General features: G+C 50.1%; 1 protein-coding gene across 1 annotated transcript in view; it reads right to left on the bottom strand.

Moving 5' to 3' along the window:
- The window catches only part of stac2 (SH3 and cysteine rich domain 2), a 107512-nt gene that overhangs the window by 14295 nt on the left and 72452 nt on the right, over positions 1–20765 (bottom strand). Inside the window, exons 3-8 of the mRNA XM_033034862.1 lie at positions 19787–19884; positions 13731–13812; positions 11194–11306; positions 8777–8855; positions 6399–6460; positions 1915–2012 (exon numbers count right to left, since the gene is read on the bottom strand). Of these exons, the coding sequence (XP_032890753.1) occupies positions 1915–2012; positions 6399–6460; positions 8777–8855; positions 11194–11306; positions 13731–13812; positions 19787–19884 (532 nt within the window). The remainder of the gene's footprint in view (positions 1–1914; positions 2013–6398; positions 6461–8776; positions 8856–11193; positions 11307–13730; positions 13813–19786; positions 19885–20765) is intronic.

Genomic DNA, 20765 nt, shown 5'->3' with positions numbered 1-20765 from the left:
TCCTCCAGAGATGTTGCCTGACCCGCTGAGTTACTCCTCATTAATTTATTGACGAATATGATGCCTGGTTAAACTGATCATAAGGGCATAAGGGATAGGAGTAGAATTAGGCCATTCGGCCCATCAAGTCTACTCTGCCATTCAATCATGGCTAATCTATCTCTCCCTGCTAGCCCCATTCTCCTGCCTTCTCCCCATAATCTCTGACAGTCATGAATCTCATCTGCCTACAGGTACATGATCCATATCCCTCCATCCCCTGCACTTCCATGTGTCTATCTAAAAGCCTCTTAAATGCAACTATAGCATCTGCCTCCACCACCACCCCCTAAGCAAGGCGTTCCAGGCCCTCCATCAAACTCTGTGTAAAGAACTTGCCCGGTACATCTCCGCTAAACCTTCCCCCTCTCACCGGTAGCAGCAATGCGCTCTAGTGACGGACGTTTCCTCCCTGGGATGAAGGTTCTGACTGTCTACCCTATCTGTGCCTCGCACATTTTATCTACTTCTACCATGTCTCCCCTCCACGCCTGCTGTTCCAAAGAAAACAAATTAAGACTATCCGCCTCCCTCCAATCCACAGACACAAAGATGGGTTTTAGTTTTAGTTTTAGAGACACAGCGCGGAAACAGGCCCTCTGGCCCACCGGGTCCGCGCCGACCAGCGATCCCCGCACATTAACACTACCCTACACCCACTAGGGACAATTTTTATACATTTACCAAGCCAATTAGAAGGGGCGAGTTGGCCTGTTTCCATGCTGTAATTGTTATATGGTTATTAACCTACAGACCTGTACGTCTTTGGGGTGTGGGGGGGAAACCGAAGATCTCGGAGAAAACCCACGGAGGTCACGGGGAGAACGTGCAAACTCCGTACAGACAGCGCCCGTGGTCGGGATCGAACCCGGGTGTCCGGCGCTGCATTCCCTGTAAGGCAGCGACTCAGTCGCTGCGCCACCGTGACCGGCCTGAATTCAGATGTTATCACTTGAGTCGCAGGTGCGGTGAAAAGCGTTGAAACTCCACGCAGACAGCGGCCGAGGTCAGGATTGAACCTGGGTCTAGTGGCGCAGCGCGGCTGCGCCACTGAGGCGGCCTTGGTCAGAGCCAGGGTGGTGAGGACATTGCTGGAGAAACTCAGCGGGTGCGGCAGCATCTGTGGAGCAAAGGAAATAGGCAACGTTGCCTATTTCCTTCGCTCCATGCAAGGAGTTGAAGAATCTCCACTACAGGAAACAGGCAACGTTTCGGGCCGAAACCCAGAGGGTTTCGGCCCGAAACGTAGCCTATTTCCTTCGCTCCATAGATGCTTCGTGAAATTAGATTATCTCCAGAGATAAGACTTTGCCTGTGATTCACTGTGAGGAGGAGATTCACTGTGATGGATGTTCGTGTAAATTGTGTTGTGTCTTGGTTCTTCTTCTTGTTTGTATGACTGCAGAAACCAAATTTCGTTTGAACCTCTGGGTTCAAATGACAACAAATAGATTGTATTGTATTGTATTGCCGCTGAGTTCCTCCAGCATTTTTGTGTACCTTCGATTTTCCCGCATCTGCAGCTCCTTCTTAAACACAAATAGTGAGGACTTCGGATGGGTATTTTCAGACCTGCTCCCAGCTGAAAGAATGGTTCACCCAATGGTTCACCCACCTTTGCCTGTGTGTGAATGTGTGCGAGTGATTGGTGGTGGTCGGAGGGGCCGTAGGCGCAGATTGGCAGCCACGCTTCCGTCAGTCTGCCCCAGGGCAGCTGTGGCTACAGAAGTAGCTTACCACCACCGAGTGTGACTGAGGAGTGAATGAATAATGCGATGTAAAGCGCCTTGAGTATTAGAAAGGCGCTATATAAATCCCATCCATTATTATTATTATTATTATTATTATGTCAATGACCCCAAAAGGCATACTTACTGCAGACCCAGGTCGTTCTGTTCCTGTGGTACAAACTTGTAGAGTGCTACGTAGGTGTGCATCTGCAACATGTCTTTGCGGAGCGAAGGTTTCCTGACCTGTAGGGCCGACAGAACACGAGCTTTCAGTCAGGTGAAGAAACGTCCTCAACTCCCTCTCCAGGGCGGGCACGGTGGCGCAGCGGTAGAGTTGCTGCCTCACAGCGCCAGAGTCCCGGGTTCGATCCCAACTACGGGAGCTTGTCTGCACAGAGTTTGTACGCTCTCCCCGTGACCTGCGTGGGTTTTCTCCAGGATCTTCGGTTTCCTCCCGCGCTCCAAGGAGGTACAGGGGGGAAACCCGGGCACCCGGAGGAAACCCACGTGGTCACGGGGAGAATATACAAACTCCGTACAGCCAGCGCCTCTAGTCGGGGTCAAACCCCGGTCACAGGGAGACCCACCAGGTCATAGGGAGAACGTGCAAGCGCCACAAAGACAGCACCCGAAGTCAGGATCGAACCGCTGCCAGGTTAGAGCCAGCGGTCTCTGGCGCTGTGAGGCAGCAGCTCTACCCGCTGCGCCACAGTGCCGCACCCACTGCTGCTCAGCCCATTACCACACCATCAGCACTGTCGAAAAGTATGAAATTGAAAACAACATCAAACTTCAAACACAAACTGATTTGTGACAAAACTCCATCTAACTGCCTGCCCCCCAAATCTAGTTTAGTTATGTTTAGAGATACAGCGCGAAAACAGGCCCTTCGGCCCACCGAGTCCATGCCGACCAGCGATCCCCGCACATTAACACTTTGGAGTGTGGGAGGAAACCGAAGATCTCGGCGAAAACCCACGCAGGTCACGGGGAGAACGTGCAAACTCCGTACAGACAGCACCCATGGTCAGGATCGAACCCAGCTGCAAGCGCTGTAAGGCAGCAACGCTCCCGTTGAAGATACCCTTTCCACCCCAATCTTATCAACCCCTCCTTTAAGATGGTCCATAATCCCGCCTCTTTGACTATATTCTTGTTCACCAGTCCTAATGCTTCCAGCTCTTCCTGTTTTTATTTTGATATTTATTAAGGATAAGGGAGAAATCCTTTGGGAACGAGATGAGAAAAGCATTTTTCACACAGAGAGTGGTGAATCTCTGGAACTCTCTGCCACAGAAGGTAGTTGAGGCCACAGTTCATTGGCTATATTTAAGAGGGAGTTAGATGTGGCCCTTGTGGCTAAAGGGATCAGGGGGGTATGGAGAGAAGGCAGGTACGGGATACTGAGTTGGATGATCAGCCATGATCATATCGAATGGCGGTGCAGGCTCGAAGGGCCGAATGGCCTACTCCTGCACCTATTTTCTATGAATCTATGAATCCTCAGGCATAAGAAATTGGACAATTTACGGGTAAATCTCACTTTCACCATTGCTGCAAGTTAGTTTTGTTAGTTTTCTGAAGAAAGGTCTGAAGAAGGGTCTCGACCTGCGACATCACCTATTTCTTCTCTCCAGAGATGCTGCCTGTCCCGCTGAGTTACTCCAGCATCTTGTGTCTATCTTCGGTTTAAACCGGCATCTGCAGTTCCTTCCTACACTTTGATTTTCTGCTGCATTGATTTGTCTATTAATAATGGTTCTCAATATCACTCTGCTATAATTCTACTGCTAGAGAAAGCAGCGATGATTTTCACTATCAAATCAATGTCTTAGTCATGCTTGTGTAGATACAATTATAATTTCCCCCACTCTTGCTCGTGACGGTGCTGTTCGTGAAATGTGATTACTTTTGTAAATTTGTAGACTATTGGCTCACACATACTGCCTGGAAACCAGGCCCTTCGGCCCCACCGAGTCCGTGCCGACCAGCGATCACCCCGTACACTAGCGCTAGCCGACACACACTAGGGACAATTCACAATCAACAGAAGCCGATTAACTGGCAAACATGCGGGGCTTTGGAATGTGGGAGGAAACCGGAGCACCCGGAGAAAACCCACGCGGTCACAGGGAGAGCGTGCAAACTCCGTACAGACAGCACTTTGTCGTTACACAAACAGTATAACAACACTGAAATGACATTTGGACAGGTACATGGGGAGGGGAGGTTTGGAAGGAACGCAGGCAGGTGGGAATAGTGTAGATGGGACATGTTGGTCAGCATGGGCTAGTTGGGCCGAAGGGCCTGTTTCCAAGCTGTATGATGCTATAACTATATTCTGCGCTCTGTCTCTTCCCCTTTGATCCATCAATTGTACTTGAGTTTGACTTGTATTATGTACGGTAGATCTGATCTGTTGGGATGGCAGACAAAGCACAGCTTGTCACTGCATCTCGCTACACGTAACAGTAATAGACCTAAACCTATGTCTCTCCTCTGCGCACGTAATCCTGGAGCTTTGTAAACAAGCTCAAGGAAGAATGTATTGGCTATTACTCTGGTTGCAAGCAAGTTGTCCCATGGACAAATCACATCTGTCCACTCTGTTAGCAGAGTGTTCCTTTAATTGGGAAGAAGATGAAAGGATATTACTGAGGTGCTCGGCAGTAAGCAGCTAATGAACTCATTTGTGAATTTACTGGTGGTGAGAACATTTGTTGGAAACTGTCAGGGTTGGTCCCATTATACAAGGCTGGTCACGACCCCTTAGGATCGCCGTAGCGTGACGAAGCTTTGTGCATTGCGGTTCTGTGCAGGCGGCCATTAAGAAGCAGAGCAACCATGCGTTACGGTTACCATTGAGGAGCATTGCAACCATGCCTACTGACTACTCTCCGGCGGCGGTGGGGCCCCGGCGGCAACAGAAGCCTCGGCTGCAACGGGAGCCTCGGCTGCAACGGGAGCCTCGGCTGCAACGGGAGCCTCGGCTGCAACGGGAGCCTCGGCTGCAACGGGAGCCTCGGCTGCAACGGGAGCCTCGGCTGCAACGGGAGCCTCGGCTGCAACGGGAGCCTCGGCTGCAACGGGAGCCTTGGCGGCGACGGGAGCCTCGGCAGCAACGGGAGCCTCGGCTGCAACGGGAGCCTCGGCTGCAACAGAAGCCTTGGCGGCGACAGGAGCCTCGGCAGCAACGGGAGCCTCGGCAGCAACGGGAGCCTCGGCAGTGGTGGTCGATGAGCGTGGGGGGGGGGGGGGGGGGGGGGGGAGGGGAAGACAATGGGGACCACCGTGAAGAACAATAGAGGACCCGGCGAGGGGGGGACCACCGTGAGGGACGGTGGGAGAACAAATGGGGGGGGACTAGTTTTAGAATCCTCTGCCCAGGGGATAAGCCTGCGTTTGTTTGTTTGTTTGTTTGTTCGTTGTGGTTTAGGCGCCGTGCACACGGCAGCCAGCCAACAGTCGCTTGTCTTTAACTTTTTTTGTTCACTTTTAATTTAATTTTAATTTCAAGTTTTTGTGGACCTTGTCGTGTGTTGCGACTGTTGGCAGACCAATTTCCCTCCGGTCGATGAATAAAGTTCTATCGTATCGTGTTGTGCATTGGAGGGACAGAACAGCACCTCATCTTTTGCTTGTGCAGCTTACACCCAAGTGGGATATTTTTTGATTCCTCTATCTTCAAGTAACCCTTGCTTTCCCCTCTCCCTCTGTCCATCCCCCCACCCTTGTTCTCCTACTAGCTCTCCACTGTCCTCCTGATTAATGCTACTGTTTGTATGCTTCGTGGTCACCTTCCCCTCAGCCAACAATGAGCCATTGGACGATCACTATGGCGCAGCGGTAGAGTTGCTGCCTTACAGCGAATGCAGCGCCAGAGACCCGGGTCTGTACGGGTGCTGTCTGTACGGGGTTTGTACGCTCTCCCCGTGACCTACGTGGGGTTTCTCCGAGATCTTCGGTTTCCTCCCACACTCTAAGGACGTACAGGTTTGCAGGTTAATTGGCTCGGTAAATGTAAAAATCTTCCCTAGTGGGTGTAGGATAGTGTTAATGTGCGGGGATCGCTGGTCGGTATGGACCCGGTGAGCCGAAGGGCCTGTCTCCGCGCTGTATCTGGAAAACGAAACAAATTGTACATTTCCTTGAGCATCTTCTGCTTTGATCTGTCCTTTTCACACCTTACATTCTCTTTGTACCCTTCCGCATCTCTAGCTCAGTTCAGAGATAATGTGTGGAAACAGGCCCTTCAGCCCACCCCACACTTCCATGTTATCCCAGTCTTGCATCCTCCGCACACGTGGGGCAATTTACAGAAGCCAATTAACCTGCAAACCCGCGCATCTTTGGGGTGTGTGGGAGGAAACCGGAGCACCCGGAGAAAACCCACGCGGTCAGAGGGAGAACATGCTAACTCCTTACAGACAGCACCCGTCGTCGGGATCGAACCCAAGTCTCTGGCGCTGCAAGGCAGCAAATTTACCACTTTTCCGCCCTGTTTTACAGTAGAAAAAAACCCAAACGGCTGCAGGAACTGAGTAGGTCAAGTAGCATCTGTGAAGGCAAAGTGATGGTTGATGTTTGGAGGCGACACCTGGCATATGGGCAAACGTTAGTTGGATTTACCTGAACGGGCACAGAACTCTCTCCTTTGTCTTCTGTTTCTACTGTTCCATTCTCCAAAGGCGCTTTAGGGAGATTAAAAAAAAAATCAATAACATTCACTGGGATTGAGTGGACAAAGAACTTCAGATCAAAGCATTCCATTACATTTATTAGGGGATGTATCTGTACACAAAATGCTGGAGTCTACTTACTCCCATTCAATCAGGACCGATCTATATCTCCTTGCTAACCCCATTCTCCTGCCTTCTCCCCATAACCATTGACATCTAAAATGCCACTGCCATGTCAGACTATATCTGTATGCATTGTCGTTAAGACAGCCATATAACAGAACAGCACATCACTGGAACAGGCCCTTCTACCCCTAATGTCTATGCTGAACATGATGTTAAATTGAACTAATCTCTGCCGACACATATTCCACATCCCTCCAACCCATATCTATATCCATGTGCGGCTCTAAAAGCCTCTTAAAAGCTACCATCGTATCTATATCCATGTGCGGCTCTAAAAGCCTCTTAAAAGCTACCATCGTATCAATAAATGCCATTAACTTATCTAAAATGTCACTATCATTCCAATAAATGCTACAATCTTCCTTTAGGAAGGAGATGAGGAGGAATTACGTTAGTCAGAGGGTGGTGAATCTGTGGATTTATTTGACACAGAAGGCTGTGGAGGCCAAGTCAGGGGATATTTTTAAGGCAGAGATAGATTCTTGATGCGTACGGGTGTCAGGGGTTACGGGGAGAAGGCAGGAGAATGGGGTGAGGAGGGAGAGATAGATCAGCCATGATTGAATAGACTTGATGGGCCGAATGGCACTAATTCTGCTCCTATCACTTATGGCCTTAACTTATCAATAAATAATAATAATAATAATAATACATTTTATTTATGGGCGCCTTTCAAGAGACTCAAGGACACCTTACAAAAATTTAGCAGGTAGAGGAAAAACATGTAAGGGGAATGAAATAAATAGTAGAGACATGACTAGTACACAAAGTAAAGACAGAATACAATTCAAAACACAATATGAGGCAATTAATGCACAGATGAAAAGGGAGGGGGACGTGGGGCTAAGGATAGGCAGAGGTGAAGAGATGGGTCTTGAGGCGGGACTGGAAGATGGTGAGGGACACGGAATTGCGGATCAGTTGGGGGAGGGAGTTCCAGAGCCTGGGAGCTGCCCTGGAGAAGGCTCTGTCCCCAAAACTGCGGAGGTTGGACTTGTGGATGGAGAGGAGAGCGGCTGATGTGGATCTGAGGGACCGTGAGGGTCGGTAGGGGGAGAGGAGGTCAGTGAGACATGGGGGGGCCAGATGGTGGAGGGCTTTGTAGGTGAGGATCAGGATTTTCTAGGTGATCCGGTGGGAGATGGGAAGCCAGTGAAGTTGTTTGAGGACTGGAGTGATGTGATGCCAGGATTTGGTATGGGTGATGAGTCGGGCGGCTGCGTTCTGGACCAGTTGGAGTCGGTTGATGTAGGTGGAGCTGTTATTATCATAACTAAAATACCACCATCGTATCAGACCATAATGTCTAATATAATTTTGTACATTCGTTTTGGACTGCACCCCAATACCCCCAACATTTACACCTCAGTTCACAGTAATAGGTTCTCCGAGATCTTCACATTCTCCTCTCATTTTGTCCAGTTGGAAGTGAGGACTATCTCGCTGGGCCAGTTGCCTCCCACTGCGTGTGTGGGAAGGAACTTAGTTAAGAGTTAGATTTAGCTCTTCGAGTTAAGGGAATCAAGGGATATGGGCAAAAAAAACGAACGGGGTACTGATTTTGGATGATCAGCCATGATCATGTTGAATGGCGGTGCTGGCTCGAAGGGCCGAATGGCCTCTACTCCTGCACCCTATTTTCTATGTTTTCTACGCCGATGAACTGCCGACGCTGGTTTAAACCAAAGATGGACGCGAAAAGCTGGAGTGACTCAGCGGGACAGGCAGCATCTCTGGAGAGAGGGAATGGGTGATGTTTCGGGTCGAGCCCACGGAGGGGAGGATGTTCCTCAAACTGCGGAGCATCCTGGACTATACAGCTCACCCCCTCCATCACACGCTGGTCAACCTGAGGAGCACCTTCAGCAACAGACTGGTTCCACCAAGATGCAGCACAGAACGCCACAGGAGATCCTTCTTCCCTGTGGCTATCAAACTGTACAACCCCTCCCCCTTCTATCGTGGGGTAGACTGAGATGACTGACTGAGACTGACTCCCCACCCCCTCCCCCAATCTTTGCGTAATTTGTGTTATTAAGACCGTTGGCAGATCAATTTCCCTCCTGGGATGAATAAAGTTTGATGGTACTGTCTGGTATTTTTGGTGCGTTAATGGTTTAACCCAGGGCTTTGGTAGCTCACCGGTATCTGTCTGAGCCTCACACTCCGCAGAGCTACTCGTCCCAAGGTCCGGCTCCTCTTCAATGTCTCCGTTGTCGCCCTGCATTGAACAAGAAGGGGATGTCATTGGTGTAGTCACGTCGGCCCCGGGAACAGGTGCTGGCCTCTCCAGGAGGTCACATCCAAGGACATCCAAGGAGGTCGCGGCTGCCTCCCACCCTAACTCATAAGCCTCAAGGGGCTGTCCCACTTACGTGATTTTTACGCGATCAGGTCGCCGAAAATTTTTGATAAATGTTTGAAAAACCAGAGGCGACCAGAAAAAGGTACGACTCTATGGGCGACTCCTCGCGGCCAAACAGCCATCACCAAACAGCGCGACATGCTGCGACTATGACGGGTGCCGGCAAGTTGCCGAAAAAAAACCCGCGTAAGTGGGACGGGCCCTTTAATCTTCACTAGGTCATAAATCCCTCTTGGTCTTGACTGTTCTCAATCACTGAGGCCACTGTAGATTATATGTTGTGTTTAAGTAGGAACTGCAGATGCTGGAAAATCGAAGGTAGACAAAAATGCTGGAGAAACTCAGCGGGTGCAGCAGCATCTATGGAGCGAAGGAAAAAGGCAACGTTTTTCGGGCCGAAACCCTTCTTCAGACTAGCTCGTCTGCCAACACCATACCCACCAAGGTAGACAAAAGTGCTGGAGAAACTCAGCGGGTGCGGCAGCATCTATGGAGCGAAGGAAATAGGCGACGTTTCGGGCCGAAACCCAAAGGGTTTCGGCCCGAAACGTTGCCTATTTCCTCTAGTGGAGATTGTTCAACTCTTTGCATGGAGCGAAGGAAATAGGCAACATTGCCTATTTCCTTCGCTCCATAGATGCTGCTGCACCCACTGTACATTATACATCTCTACACTGTGAACGGCTCGATTGTAATCATGTATTGTCTTTCCACTGACTGGATAGCACGCAACAAAAGCTTCTCACTGTACCTCGGTCCACGGGACAATAAACCCAACTGAACCACTGAGGTTTAGTTTAGAGATATAACATGGAAACAGGCCCTTCGGCCCATTGAGTCCACACTGACCATCGATCACCCGTTCACACCAGTTCCATGTTACACTATTTTCTCATCCACTCAAGGGGCAATTTACAGAGGCCAATTAACCTCTGCAGTGAAGAAAGCGAATGGTGTGTTAGCTTTCATAGCAAAAGGATTTGAGTATAGGAGCAGGGAGGTTCTACTGCAGTTGTACAGAGTCTTGGTGAGACCACACCTGGAGTATTGCGTACAGTTTTGGTCTCCTAATCTGAGGAAGGACATTATTGCCATAGAGGGAGTACAGAGAAGGTTCACCAGACTGATTCCTGGGATGTCAGGACTGTCTTATGAAGAAAGACTGGATAGACTCGGCTTGTACTCGCTAGAATTTAGGAGATTGAGGGGGGATCTTATAGAAACTTACAAAATTCTTAAGGGGTTGGACAGGCTAGATGCAGGAAGATTGTTCCCCATGTTGGGGAAGTCCAGAACAAGGGGTCACAGCTTAAGGATAGAGGGGAAATCCTTTAAAACCGAGATGAGAAGAACTTTTTTCACACAGAGAGTGGTGAATCTCTGGAACTCTCTGCCACAGAGGGTAGTCGAGGCCAGTTCATTGGCTATATTTAAGAGGGAGTTAGATGTGGCCCTTGTGGCTAAGGGGATCAGAGGGTATGGAGAGAAGGCAGGTACGGGATACTGAGTTGGATGATCAGCCATGATCATATTGAATGGCGGTGCAGGCTCGAAGGGCCGAATGGCCTACTCCTGCACCTATTGTCTATGTTTCTATGTTTCTAACCTCCAAATGCACGATTTTGAGGTGTGGGAGGAACCCAGAACACCAGGATGAAACCCACAAGGTCACTAGTGGAAACACAGCGTGGAAACAGGCCCTTCGATCCAACTTGCTCATACTGGCCTAAAATGTCCCAGCTACACTAGTCCCACCTTCCCGCATTTGACCCAGGGGTGGTTGAGCCTCTGCTGGCCCGACCAAGCTGTGCGGGACAGGCAACACTGCGGATAGACATAAAATGCTGGAGGAACTCAGTGGGACAGGCAGCATCTCTGGAGAGGCCAAGTCACTGGATGCTAGGGGCTAGTGGAGTCAAGGGATATGGGGAGAAGGCAGGCACGGGTTATTGATTGGGGACGATCAGCCATGATCACAATGAATGGCGGTGCTGGCTCGAAGGGCCGAATGGCCTCCTCCTGCACCTATTTTCTATGTTTCTATGTTTCTATGAGAGAAGGAAAGGGTGACGTTTTGGGTCGAGACCCTTCTGCAGACTAATGGGGAATATCCCACAGGGGAATACCTGGAGCAGGGCCCTTATCAATCGATTTTGGAACGTGCAGGTGATGCACTCCGAGACTTCACACTCACCAAATGCTTCGTTGGAGATTCCGAGAAGCTCCCAAAGCTCGATCTGCTCATCTGAGCAAGAGATGTCCCGAATCGGAGAGCTTCATACACTGGGTCCACCCTGCTGCTTGTGGCTTCACACGGGGGAGAGAGAGAGGGAGAGAGAGGGAGGGGGAGATGGAGAGAGGGGGAGAGGGGGAGAGGGGGAGAGGGAGGGGAGAGGAGACAGATGAGGGAGAAGGGCGACGAGGGATGAGAAGGGCAGACGAGGGGCGATGAGGGGGAGAGATGGGGGGGGACGGGCACAGGAGGGAGAGGAGAGAGAAGGAGAGGGAGAGGCGAGGGAGAGGGGGAGAGGGAGAGGGCGTGAGAGGGCGGCAGAGGGAGAGAGGGCGAGGCGGAGAGAGCCGGAGAGCTCGGCGGGAGGGGAGAGGGAGAGAGAGGCGAGAGGGGGGGGAGAGGGAGAGGGGGAGAGGGGGAGGGGAGAGAGGAGGAGGGGGAGGGGTGAGGGGGAAGGAGAGGGCGAGAGGGAGAGGGGGAGAGGGGCGGGGACGAGGGAAGGGGGGGGGCAGAGGGAGAGGGGAGGGACGAGGGAGAGGGGGAGGGGGAGGGGAGGGGAGAGGGGAGAGAGAGGGAGGGAGAGAGGGAGAGGGAGGGAGAGAGGGAGAGGGAGGGAGAGAGAGAGGGAGAGGGAGGGAGAGGGGGGGAGTGGGGGTGGGCGAGGGGGAGAGAGGGAAAGAGGGAGTGAGGGAGGGAGAGAGAGGGAGAGAGAGAGGGAGAGGGAGAGGAGAGGGAGAGGGAGAGGGAGAGAGAGGGAGAGGGAGAGGGGGGAGAGGGAGAGGGGGAGGGGGAGAGGGGGAGAGGGAGAGGGGGAGAGGGAGAGGGAGAGGGTGATATGTTGACATTAGTTTAGTGTAGTTTGGAGATGGAGCATGGAAACAGGCCCTTCGGCCCACCCGCACACTAGTGCTATCCTACACACACTAGGAACAAATTCCAGAAGCCAATTCAACTACAAACCTATAATGTGTGAATCAGGGGGACCTCTCTCTATCTCTCACTCATTCTTACACTAGTTCACACAGAGATGGTGGCGGGGGGGGGTGCAGCGATAGAGTTGCTGCCTTACAGCGCCGGGGACCCGGGTTCCATCGCGACTACGGGTGCTGTCAGTACGGAGTTTGCACGTTCTCCCCTTGACTGCGTGGATTTTCTCCGAGATCTTCAGTTTCCTCCCACACTCCAAAGGCGTACAGGTATGCAGGTAAATTGGCTTGGTAAATGTAAAAACTGTCCCTCATGTGTGTAGGATAGTGTTAGTGTGCGGGGATGGCTGGTCGGGCGTGGACCCGGTGGGCTGAAGGGCCTGTTTCTGCGCTGTATCTCTAAACTAAACTAAACTAAACTTACTGTCAGCCATGATCATATTGAATGGCGGTGCAGGCTCGAAGGGCCGAATGGCCTACTCCTGCACCTAATTTCTATGTTTCTATGTATGTTTCAACTCTGATTCCTGCGTTAACTATCATGAACAGAGTCATGGAATCATAGAGTCATGGGGCATGGAAACAGGCCCTTCGGCCCAACTTGCCCAGCATGTCCCATCTACACTAGTCCCACCTGCTTGCGTTTGGCCCATGTCCCTCTATCCATGTACCTGTCTAAATGTTTCTTAAACGTTGCGATAGTCCCTGCCTCAACTACCTCCTCCGGCGAATCGTTCCATACGCCCACCACCCTTTGTGTAAAAAGTTTACCCCTCAGGTTCCCATCAAATCTTCGCCCCCACCCTCCCCTCACCTTAAACCTATGTTCCCTGGTTCTCAATTCCCCTACTCACAGTCATGGAGTCTTACAGCGTGGAAACAGGCCCATTGTCCCAACGCCGGGCCTGCATCTCCCATCTACACTAGTCCCACCTGCTTGCATTTGGCCCATAACCCTCTAAACCTGTCTTATCCATGTACCTGTCTAAATGTTTCTTAAACGTTGCGATAGCACCTGCCTCAACTACCTCCTCCGGCAGCTCGTTCCATACTCCCCGAATCTGTCTATTAGTTTCTGACTTGACTATCAGGGGAGACAGGAGGTTGTAAAACTGCTGAACTTCTCTTTTAATGCCACAATAATGAACAATACCCAACAGAGCTGGTAAAATGAAACCCTGGCTTTTATAAAAATAGCTGGGTTATTTATTTCCATCGAGCGTGGGCCCTGGGGAAATCCAGCCCCCGATATTACATCTGATGACACTCTGATAAAAGCTTCCAAGCTCTGTACGATCTAACTCTTCTTTCATATTTGATGAGTTGTCAACCCAGTGAATAATCAGTTCTCAATCCCAGTGTTGTCTGATCTCCCTTATCCCCGACACTGCAGTCATATTCATTATCGACAGATCAGCCTTCGGTGTTTTTAGTTTAGTTTAGTTCACAGAGACACAGCTGGGAAAAGACAAAGTCCGAGTCGACCAGCGATATCCCCCCAACCCCCCCACCGGCACATCTCATGCGGAATAAGACGGCTTGAGTTGCGGCAAACTGAGAGGTTTATCTCACCCATTGGCATGGCCTCCTTCACGACCCCGTACTGTTCGTGGATGAGGAGAGGCGAGCTGAAGTTCCGTCGGAATCCCATCGGCTTCTCGTCGCAACATGCAACAAGGAAAGAGATCGCAGGGTTAGCTTGGAAAGTGGTCATTGCCTCTCGACCACTTGCAGCTCAGCGAATGTCGAGATCTTTCTCAACTACAGGTTTTCCGGGACCGGTTGGACCGGCACCTCCTTTAATCAAGACAAAATGATGAGAGCGTGCTTAAAATCCCCTTCTCCCCCCCCTCACTGAACACCCCCTGAAAGTGTGGTGCCTAGGTCAGGTGATCATCTCTCTTTCTCCACAGATGCTGCCTGACCGGATGAGTTACTCCAGCATTTTGTGCCTGTCTTCAGCATAAACTAGCATCTGCAGTTCCTTCTAACACATTGAAATCAAGCATTCAGGTAATCAGTAATTCTATCAGTTCCAGCGTTTAATAGATAGATGTACAGCATGGAAGCAGGCCCTTCGGCCCCTTGACTTCCACACTGAATATCAGCCACCCATTTACTCGAATCCGCCACTAATCTAATCCAATTTAATTCCCTTCATATTGCTACCAATTCCCGCAGACTCGACCACTCACCTCCCCACGAGAGACAATTTACAGAGGCCAAATAAACTGCAACATGTTGGAGTCTTGAGCAAAGTCACAAAGTGCTGGAGTATCTGAAGAAGGGTCTCGACCTGAAACGTCACCCTTTCCTTCTCAAAGTCAAAGTCGAAGGTGCAGTGAAATGAATTTGCCAGCAGCGATACACTTAGGACTGAGATGAGAAAAACATTTTTCACACACAGGGAGTGTGGTGAATCTCTGGAATTCTCTGCCACAGAAGGTAGTTGAGGCCACAGTTCATTGGCTATATTTAAGAGGGAGTTAGATGTGGCCCTTGTGGCTAAAGGGATCAGGGGGTATGGAGAGAAGGCAGGTACAGGATACTGAGTTGGATGATCAGCCATGATCATATTGAATGGTGGTGCAGGCTCGAAGGGCCGAATGGCCTACTCCTGCACCTATTTTCTATGTTTCTATGTTTCTAAAAAGAACACACAATACGGAATGAAATTTAACACAAACATCCACATCAGCATTCTTCACTGTGGTCCAGCCAGTCCTCCTCCATTGTTCACCAGTGGTCGGGGCCATAGACCCCTCTCGTCCCCACCTCTCCAGAGATGCTGCCTGTCCCGCTGGGTTTCTCCAGCTTTTTTGCCCCTATCTGTTGGGGCAGCTCAGCGGGTCAGGCAGCATCCGTGGAGGAGGTGGATGGGGGACGTTTCGAGGTGGGGCGCTTCTTCAGATTGATGTAGTGGGGAGGAGAAAGGTGGGGAGGAGAGGGGTGGGGAAGGGTGGGGGGGGGGGGGGGGGCGGGCGAAGCCAGGTGAGTGATAGGTGGACACGGGTGTGGGAGGGTTAAATGATCGGCAAGATGGGTGGTGTTAAATGAACTGGGGAGACGAAAGGAAGTCACGTCCGGAGATAAGGGGAGTGAGTGAAATGTAAAGCCACTGGGAGGGGTGTCGGTGAAAGGGGATGGCGGTGTTTTGGGGACAAAAAGCGGGATTTGTGTGCTAAAAGGACATACCCTAAAGTTAGTCTGAAGAAGGGTCCTAACCTGAAACGTCACCTTTATCCATGTTCTCTGGTGACGCTGCCTGACCTGCTGAGTTACTCCATCATTTTGTGTCCATCTATCTTTGGAATAAACCAGCATCTGCAGTTCTTTTTAGAAACATAGACATAGAAACATAGAAAATAGGTGCAGGAGTAGGCCATTCGGCCCTTCGAGCCTGCACCGCCATCCAATATGATCATGGCTGATCATCCAACTCAGTATCCTGTACCTGCCTTCTCTCCATACCCCCTGATCCCTTTAGCCACAAGGGCCACATCTAACTCCCTCTTAAATATAGCCAATGAACTGTGGCCTCAACTACCTTCTGTGGCAGAGAATTCCAGAGATTCACCACTCTCTGTGTGAAAAATGTTTTTCTCATCTCGGTCCTAAAAGATTTCCCCCTTATCCTTAAACTGTGACCCCTTGTTCTGGACTTCCCCAACATCGGGAACAATCTTCCTGCATCGAGCCTGTCCAACCCCTTAAGAATTTTGTAAGTTTCTATAAGATCCCCCCTCAATCTTCTAAATTCTAGCGAGTACAAGCCGGGTCTATCCAGTCTTTCTTCATATGAAAGTCCTGACATCCCAGGACATTACATTAAAGTTAACAGTTACACTTTGCAGCTCCCTCCTGGCTCCACTCAAACAGTGAACTCAGAAAGGAGAGTGTTTAAACATTTTTGAGTTTTGACAGAGGTTATTCAATCATTCCATTAATGAGTGAAAATATAAATAATATTCTGAATCGTCACTTTTCTCAAATCCCTGAACATGCGCTCACTTAACTGCCTGGAAGACCATTTTTATCATTTATCCCTGGTGTCTTTACATATTTAGTTGACCATCTATACGATGGATAAACACTAATTAGGAAAGGCAGCTGGTTATAACATTGGGCCCATTTCTCTAGATTGAGAACTAAAGGACCCTAACCTCATGAGATCCAATTAAGTTTAGCAAATCTATACATTGGACACATGGATACTTGCCAGTGCCGTGTATGGGCTACACTATATACAGTTAAACATCGGTATTTTGTTTTACGATAAGATGACACATTTAGAAACATAGAAAATAGGTGCAGGAGTAGGCCATTCAGCCCTTCGAGCCTGCACCGCCATTCAATATGATCATGGCTGATCATCCAACTCAGTATCCCGTACCTGCCTTCTCTCCATACTCCCTGATCCCTTTAGCCACAAGGACCACATCTAACTCCCTCTATCATTTCCGTCCTAGAAGATTTCCCTCTTATCCTTAAACTGTGACCCGTTGTTCTGGACTTCCCCAACATCGGGAACATTCTTCCTGCATCTAGCCTGTCCAACCCCTTAAGGATTTTGTAAGTTTCTATAAGATCCCCCCTCAATCTTCTAAATTCTAACGTGTACAAGCCGAGTCTATCCAGTCTTTCTTCATATGAAAGTCCTGACATCCCAGGAATCAGTCTGGTGAACCTTCTCTGTACTCCCTCTATGGCAAGAATGTCTTTCCTCAGATTTGGAGACCAAAACTGTACGCAATACTCCAGGTGTGGTCTCACCAAGACCCTGTACAACTGCAGTAGAACCTCCCTGCTCCTATACTCAAATCCTTTTGCTATGAATGCTAACATACCATTCGCTTTCTTCACTGCCTGCTGCACCTGCATGCCTACTTTCAATGACTGGTGTACCATGACAGCCAGGTCTCGCTGCATCTCCCCTTTTCCTAATCGGCCACCATTCAGATAATAGTCTGCCACCAAAGTGGATAACCTCACATTTATCCACATTATACTGCATCTGCCATGCATTTGCCCACTCACCCAGCCTATCCAAGTCACCTTGCAGCCTCCTAGCATCCTCCTCACAGCTAACACTGCCCCCCAGCTTCGTGTCATCCGCTTTTTTTTAGGAAGATTTGTTCATTAATCATGTATAGGAGGGAACTGCAGATGCTGGTTTAAGCCGAAGATGGAAGCAGTAACTCAGCGGGACAGGCAGCATCTCTGGATAGAAGGAATGGGTGCGGTTTCGGGTCGAGACCCTTCGACATGTCTCCGACTACATTTTATTTGAGTCTGAAGTCGACCCAAAACGTCACCTTTTCCTTCGCTCTATCGATGTTGCCCCACCCGCTGAGTTTCTCCAGCATTTTGATCTACCTTCCATTTTTCCAGCATCTGTAGTTCCTCCTTAAACATTTTATCTGTTTGCTTTGTTGTTACCTTCTCCCAGCTAATAATCATCTTTTCTACATTTTCCTTGATCTCCATCCCCTTTGTCTCATTTTCACACCTTACACATCCTTATCTCTGTATCTCCCCTGACCTCAGTCTGAAGAAGGGTCTCGACCCGAAACGTCTCCAGAGATGCTGCCTGTCCCACTGAGTTACTCCAGCATCTTGTGTCTTACTTCGGTGTAAACTTGCATCTGCGGTTCCTTCTGACACGCTAACTCGGACTGTTGGAGCCCCATGTTTCCTTTCATTGCCCAGAGTTGCTGGTGAAGAGTGTTTCTATTTCCCATGCCCCTGGCTGGAAACTCTGCTGTCAGACGTATACATTTTGTTGCCCTTAAACGAGCGTGTCAGGTAGTAACTCCTTTACACTTGGCACATAAATCCCTGAGGGCACAGGACCCAACAACAGGTCATCAAAGTGTGGAGCAGGGATGGGCAATGAGGACAAGTTTAATGGGATTATACAATGATCAGACATGGCCAGATTTATCCATCGCATCGACCAGGCAGAGAATAGTTTTAACTTCGGTCACTCTGTGCTTCTTCTATAAAACGGTCTCCAATTTCCTATTTACCATTTATTTTGTTTTAGTTTAGAGATACAGTGCAGGCACAGGCCCTTCGGCCCACCGGGTCAGCACCGACCAGCGATACCCGCACACTAGGGACAATTGACACTTATACCAAGTGTACCAACCCAACCCAATTAACCTACAATCCTGTACGGGCTTTGGAGTGTGGGAGGAAACCGAAGATCTCGGAGAAAACCCACGCAGGTCACGGGGAGAACGTGCAAACTCCGTACAGACAGCACCCGTGGTCAGGATGGAACCTGGGTCTCCGGCGCTGCAAGGTAGCAACTCTACCGCTGCGCCACCGTGCCGCCCATGGCCAAGGTGGCCATCCGCGAGTCAAGGCGGCATACGGTGGAGGGCTCTACCCGAGCCGGCTGCCTCCCCCTTTCCCGGGGATACGTCCGTGCCCGGGCGCGGATAGAATGGGAATACGCCCTGTCTACGGGCACCCTGAGGGAGTTCCGCGACCGCTGAGCACTGAGGGGGCTTGAATGTATCCTGGACAAGGATTGCAATATAGTTGTTTAACAGTTGCTTAGCATATTTGTTCGTCTTGTATTATGGTGGTGTTTTGTTTTATTGTATTGTAAATACTATTTTAATATTTGAATAAATATTTTTGATTTAAAAAAAAACTAAAAAAAAACTGTGCCTGCCCATTATTTATTACATAGGCGCTCTATGCTAGTGTATATGTTTATATAAATTAGATGTACCTCCCTCCAGATATTACAATGGAAAATAAAAACCAATGTCATTCTTTGTAACGAGGCCAGTTCTTCGTTGCTTGCGTCATGAAGCATAAATGGGCTGCTGCGTTAGAATGTCAGTGCCTCATTGTTGGCACATGTTAAACTAGTTTAGTGTAGAGATACAGCGGCGGAAATAGGCCCTGCGGCTCACCGGGTCCACGCCGGCCATCAATCACCAGCACACTCGTTCTGTTATCCCACTTTCAGATGCTAATTAACCTACAAACCCACATGCCTTGGGCAGGAAGGTACCTTCGATTTTCCAGCATCTGCAGTTCCTTCTTGAATGCCTTGGGCAGCACAGTTCCTCTGCGGTTGAGTTGCTGCCTCACAGCGCCGGAGACCCGGGTTCGATTCCGACCTCGGAGTTTGTAATGGAGTTTGTAATGTTCTCCCCGTGACCTGCGTGGGGTTTCTCCGGGTGCTCCGGATTCCTCCCACTCTCCAAACACGTACAGGTTTGTGCTCCGGTTTCCTCACATATTTCCGGAGAGGTGCTGGCTTATATGTTATATATTGTCCCACCTGTAAGTTTCCCCCTCGTGTGTGTAGGATAGTGCTAGTGTACGGGGCGATCGCCGGTCGGCGCGCACTCGGTGGGCCGAAGGGCCTGTTTCCGCGTTATACCTCTTGACAAAAAAGACAAAAAAAGTCTTTGGAGTGTGGGAGGAAAGCGGAGAAAAGTAACGCGGTCACGGTGAGAATGTGTGAACACTGCACGGAACAGCACCCGGGGTCAGGGTCGAGGCAGCAGCTCCACCCGCTGCTCCGCGGTGTGCAGCGATCGTCCCTGTGTCTCACGCCGGTGTCGGGTGCGAGTGTACCCCCAGCTCTACACACCACTCACCAGCTTCCCCACACACTGTTGCCGGCAAGCATCCTCTCCACACTGGGGGTGGGCGTTGATCTTGCACAGTTTACATCGCCAACCGCGCTTCGAATACCCTGCAAGCACAAAACATCAAAAGAAATGGAGACAAAAGACACAGCTTCCAACCCAGCAGTGTGAGCATTGACTTCTCCAATTTCATCTAACTCCTGCATTCACTCCCCTCCTCTCCCCTCCCCTCCCTTCCGCATCCCCAAATCCCCCACCATGGTCGTCCTACCTGTTCCGTAAGGGAATGGAAAGTGACTTTTCAGATAGTTTAGTTTAGCGATACAGCGCGCAAACAGGCCCTTCGGCCCACCGGGTCCGCGCCGACCAGCCATCCCCGCAAACTAGGGACAATTTTTACATTTATACCAAGCCAATTAACCTACAAACCTGCACGTCTTTGGAGTGTGGGAGGAAACCGAAGACCTCGGAGAAAACCCACGCAGGTCACGGGGAGAACGTACAAACTCGGTACAGTCAGTACCCGTAGTCGGGATCGAACCCGGGTCTCCGGCGCTGCATTCGCTGTAGGGCAGCAACTCTACCGCTGCGCCACCATGCCGTCTATACCCGATCAATAGCCATCTCTAGTGTGATGAAGGGTGCTGGCCCAAAACATTGTCCATATACCTCTGCAGATGCTGCCTGGCCAACTGAGTTCTTTTTCCTTAAACAACAAAATAAATAATACTCCAAGCCATCTGAAAGGATGAAATTTGTAGCGTCATGCCTAGTACATCCTCATCCAACTCACTGTATCACGAAACTAAAGACCTCGTCGTTGCTATGCATTTCACTCATCTTCTCTCCCATTTGGTCTCTTTTTCATCGCTAGCCTTTGCCACTTACTCAGCCTGGCTGCCATTCAACCTCTCCCCCTCACCTGTATCCACCTATCACCTGTGCAGGGAAGGAATTGCAGATGCTGGTTTAAACCGAAGATAGACAC

This window comes from Amblyraja radiata, chromosome 16 (assembly GCF_010909765.2).
Source record: "Amblyraja radiata isolate CabotCenter1 chromosome 16, sAmbRad1.1.pri, whole genome shotgun sequence".
Taxonomy (NCBI): domain Eukaryota; kingdom Metazoa; phylum Chordata; class Chondrichthyes; order Rajiformes; family Rajidae; genus Amblyraja; species Amblyraja radiata.
The sequence above is the reverse complement of the archived record's forward strand: the minus strand, read 5'-3'. Positions and strand labels throughout refer to the sequence as shown.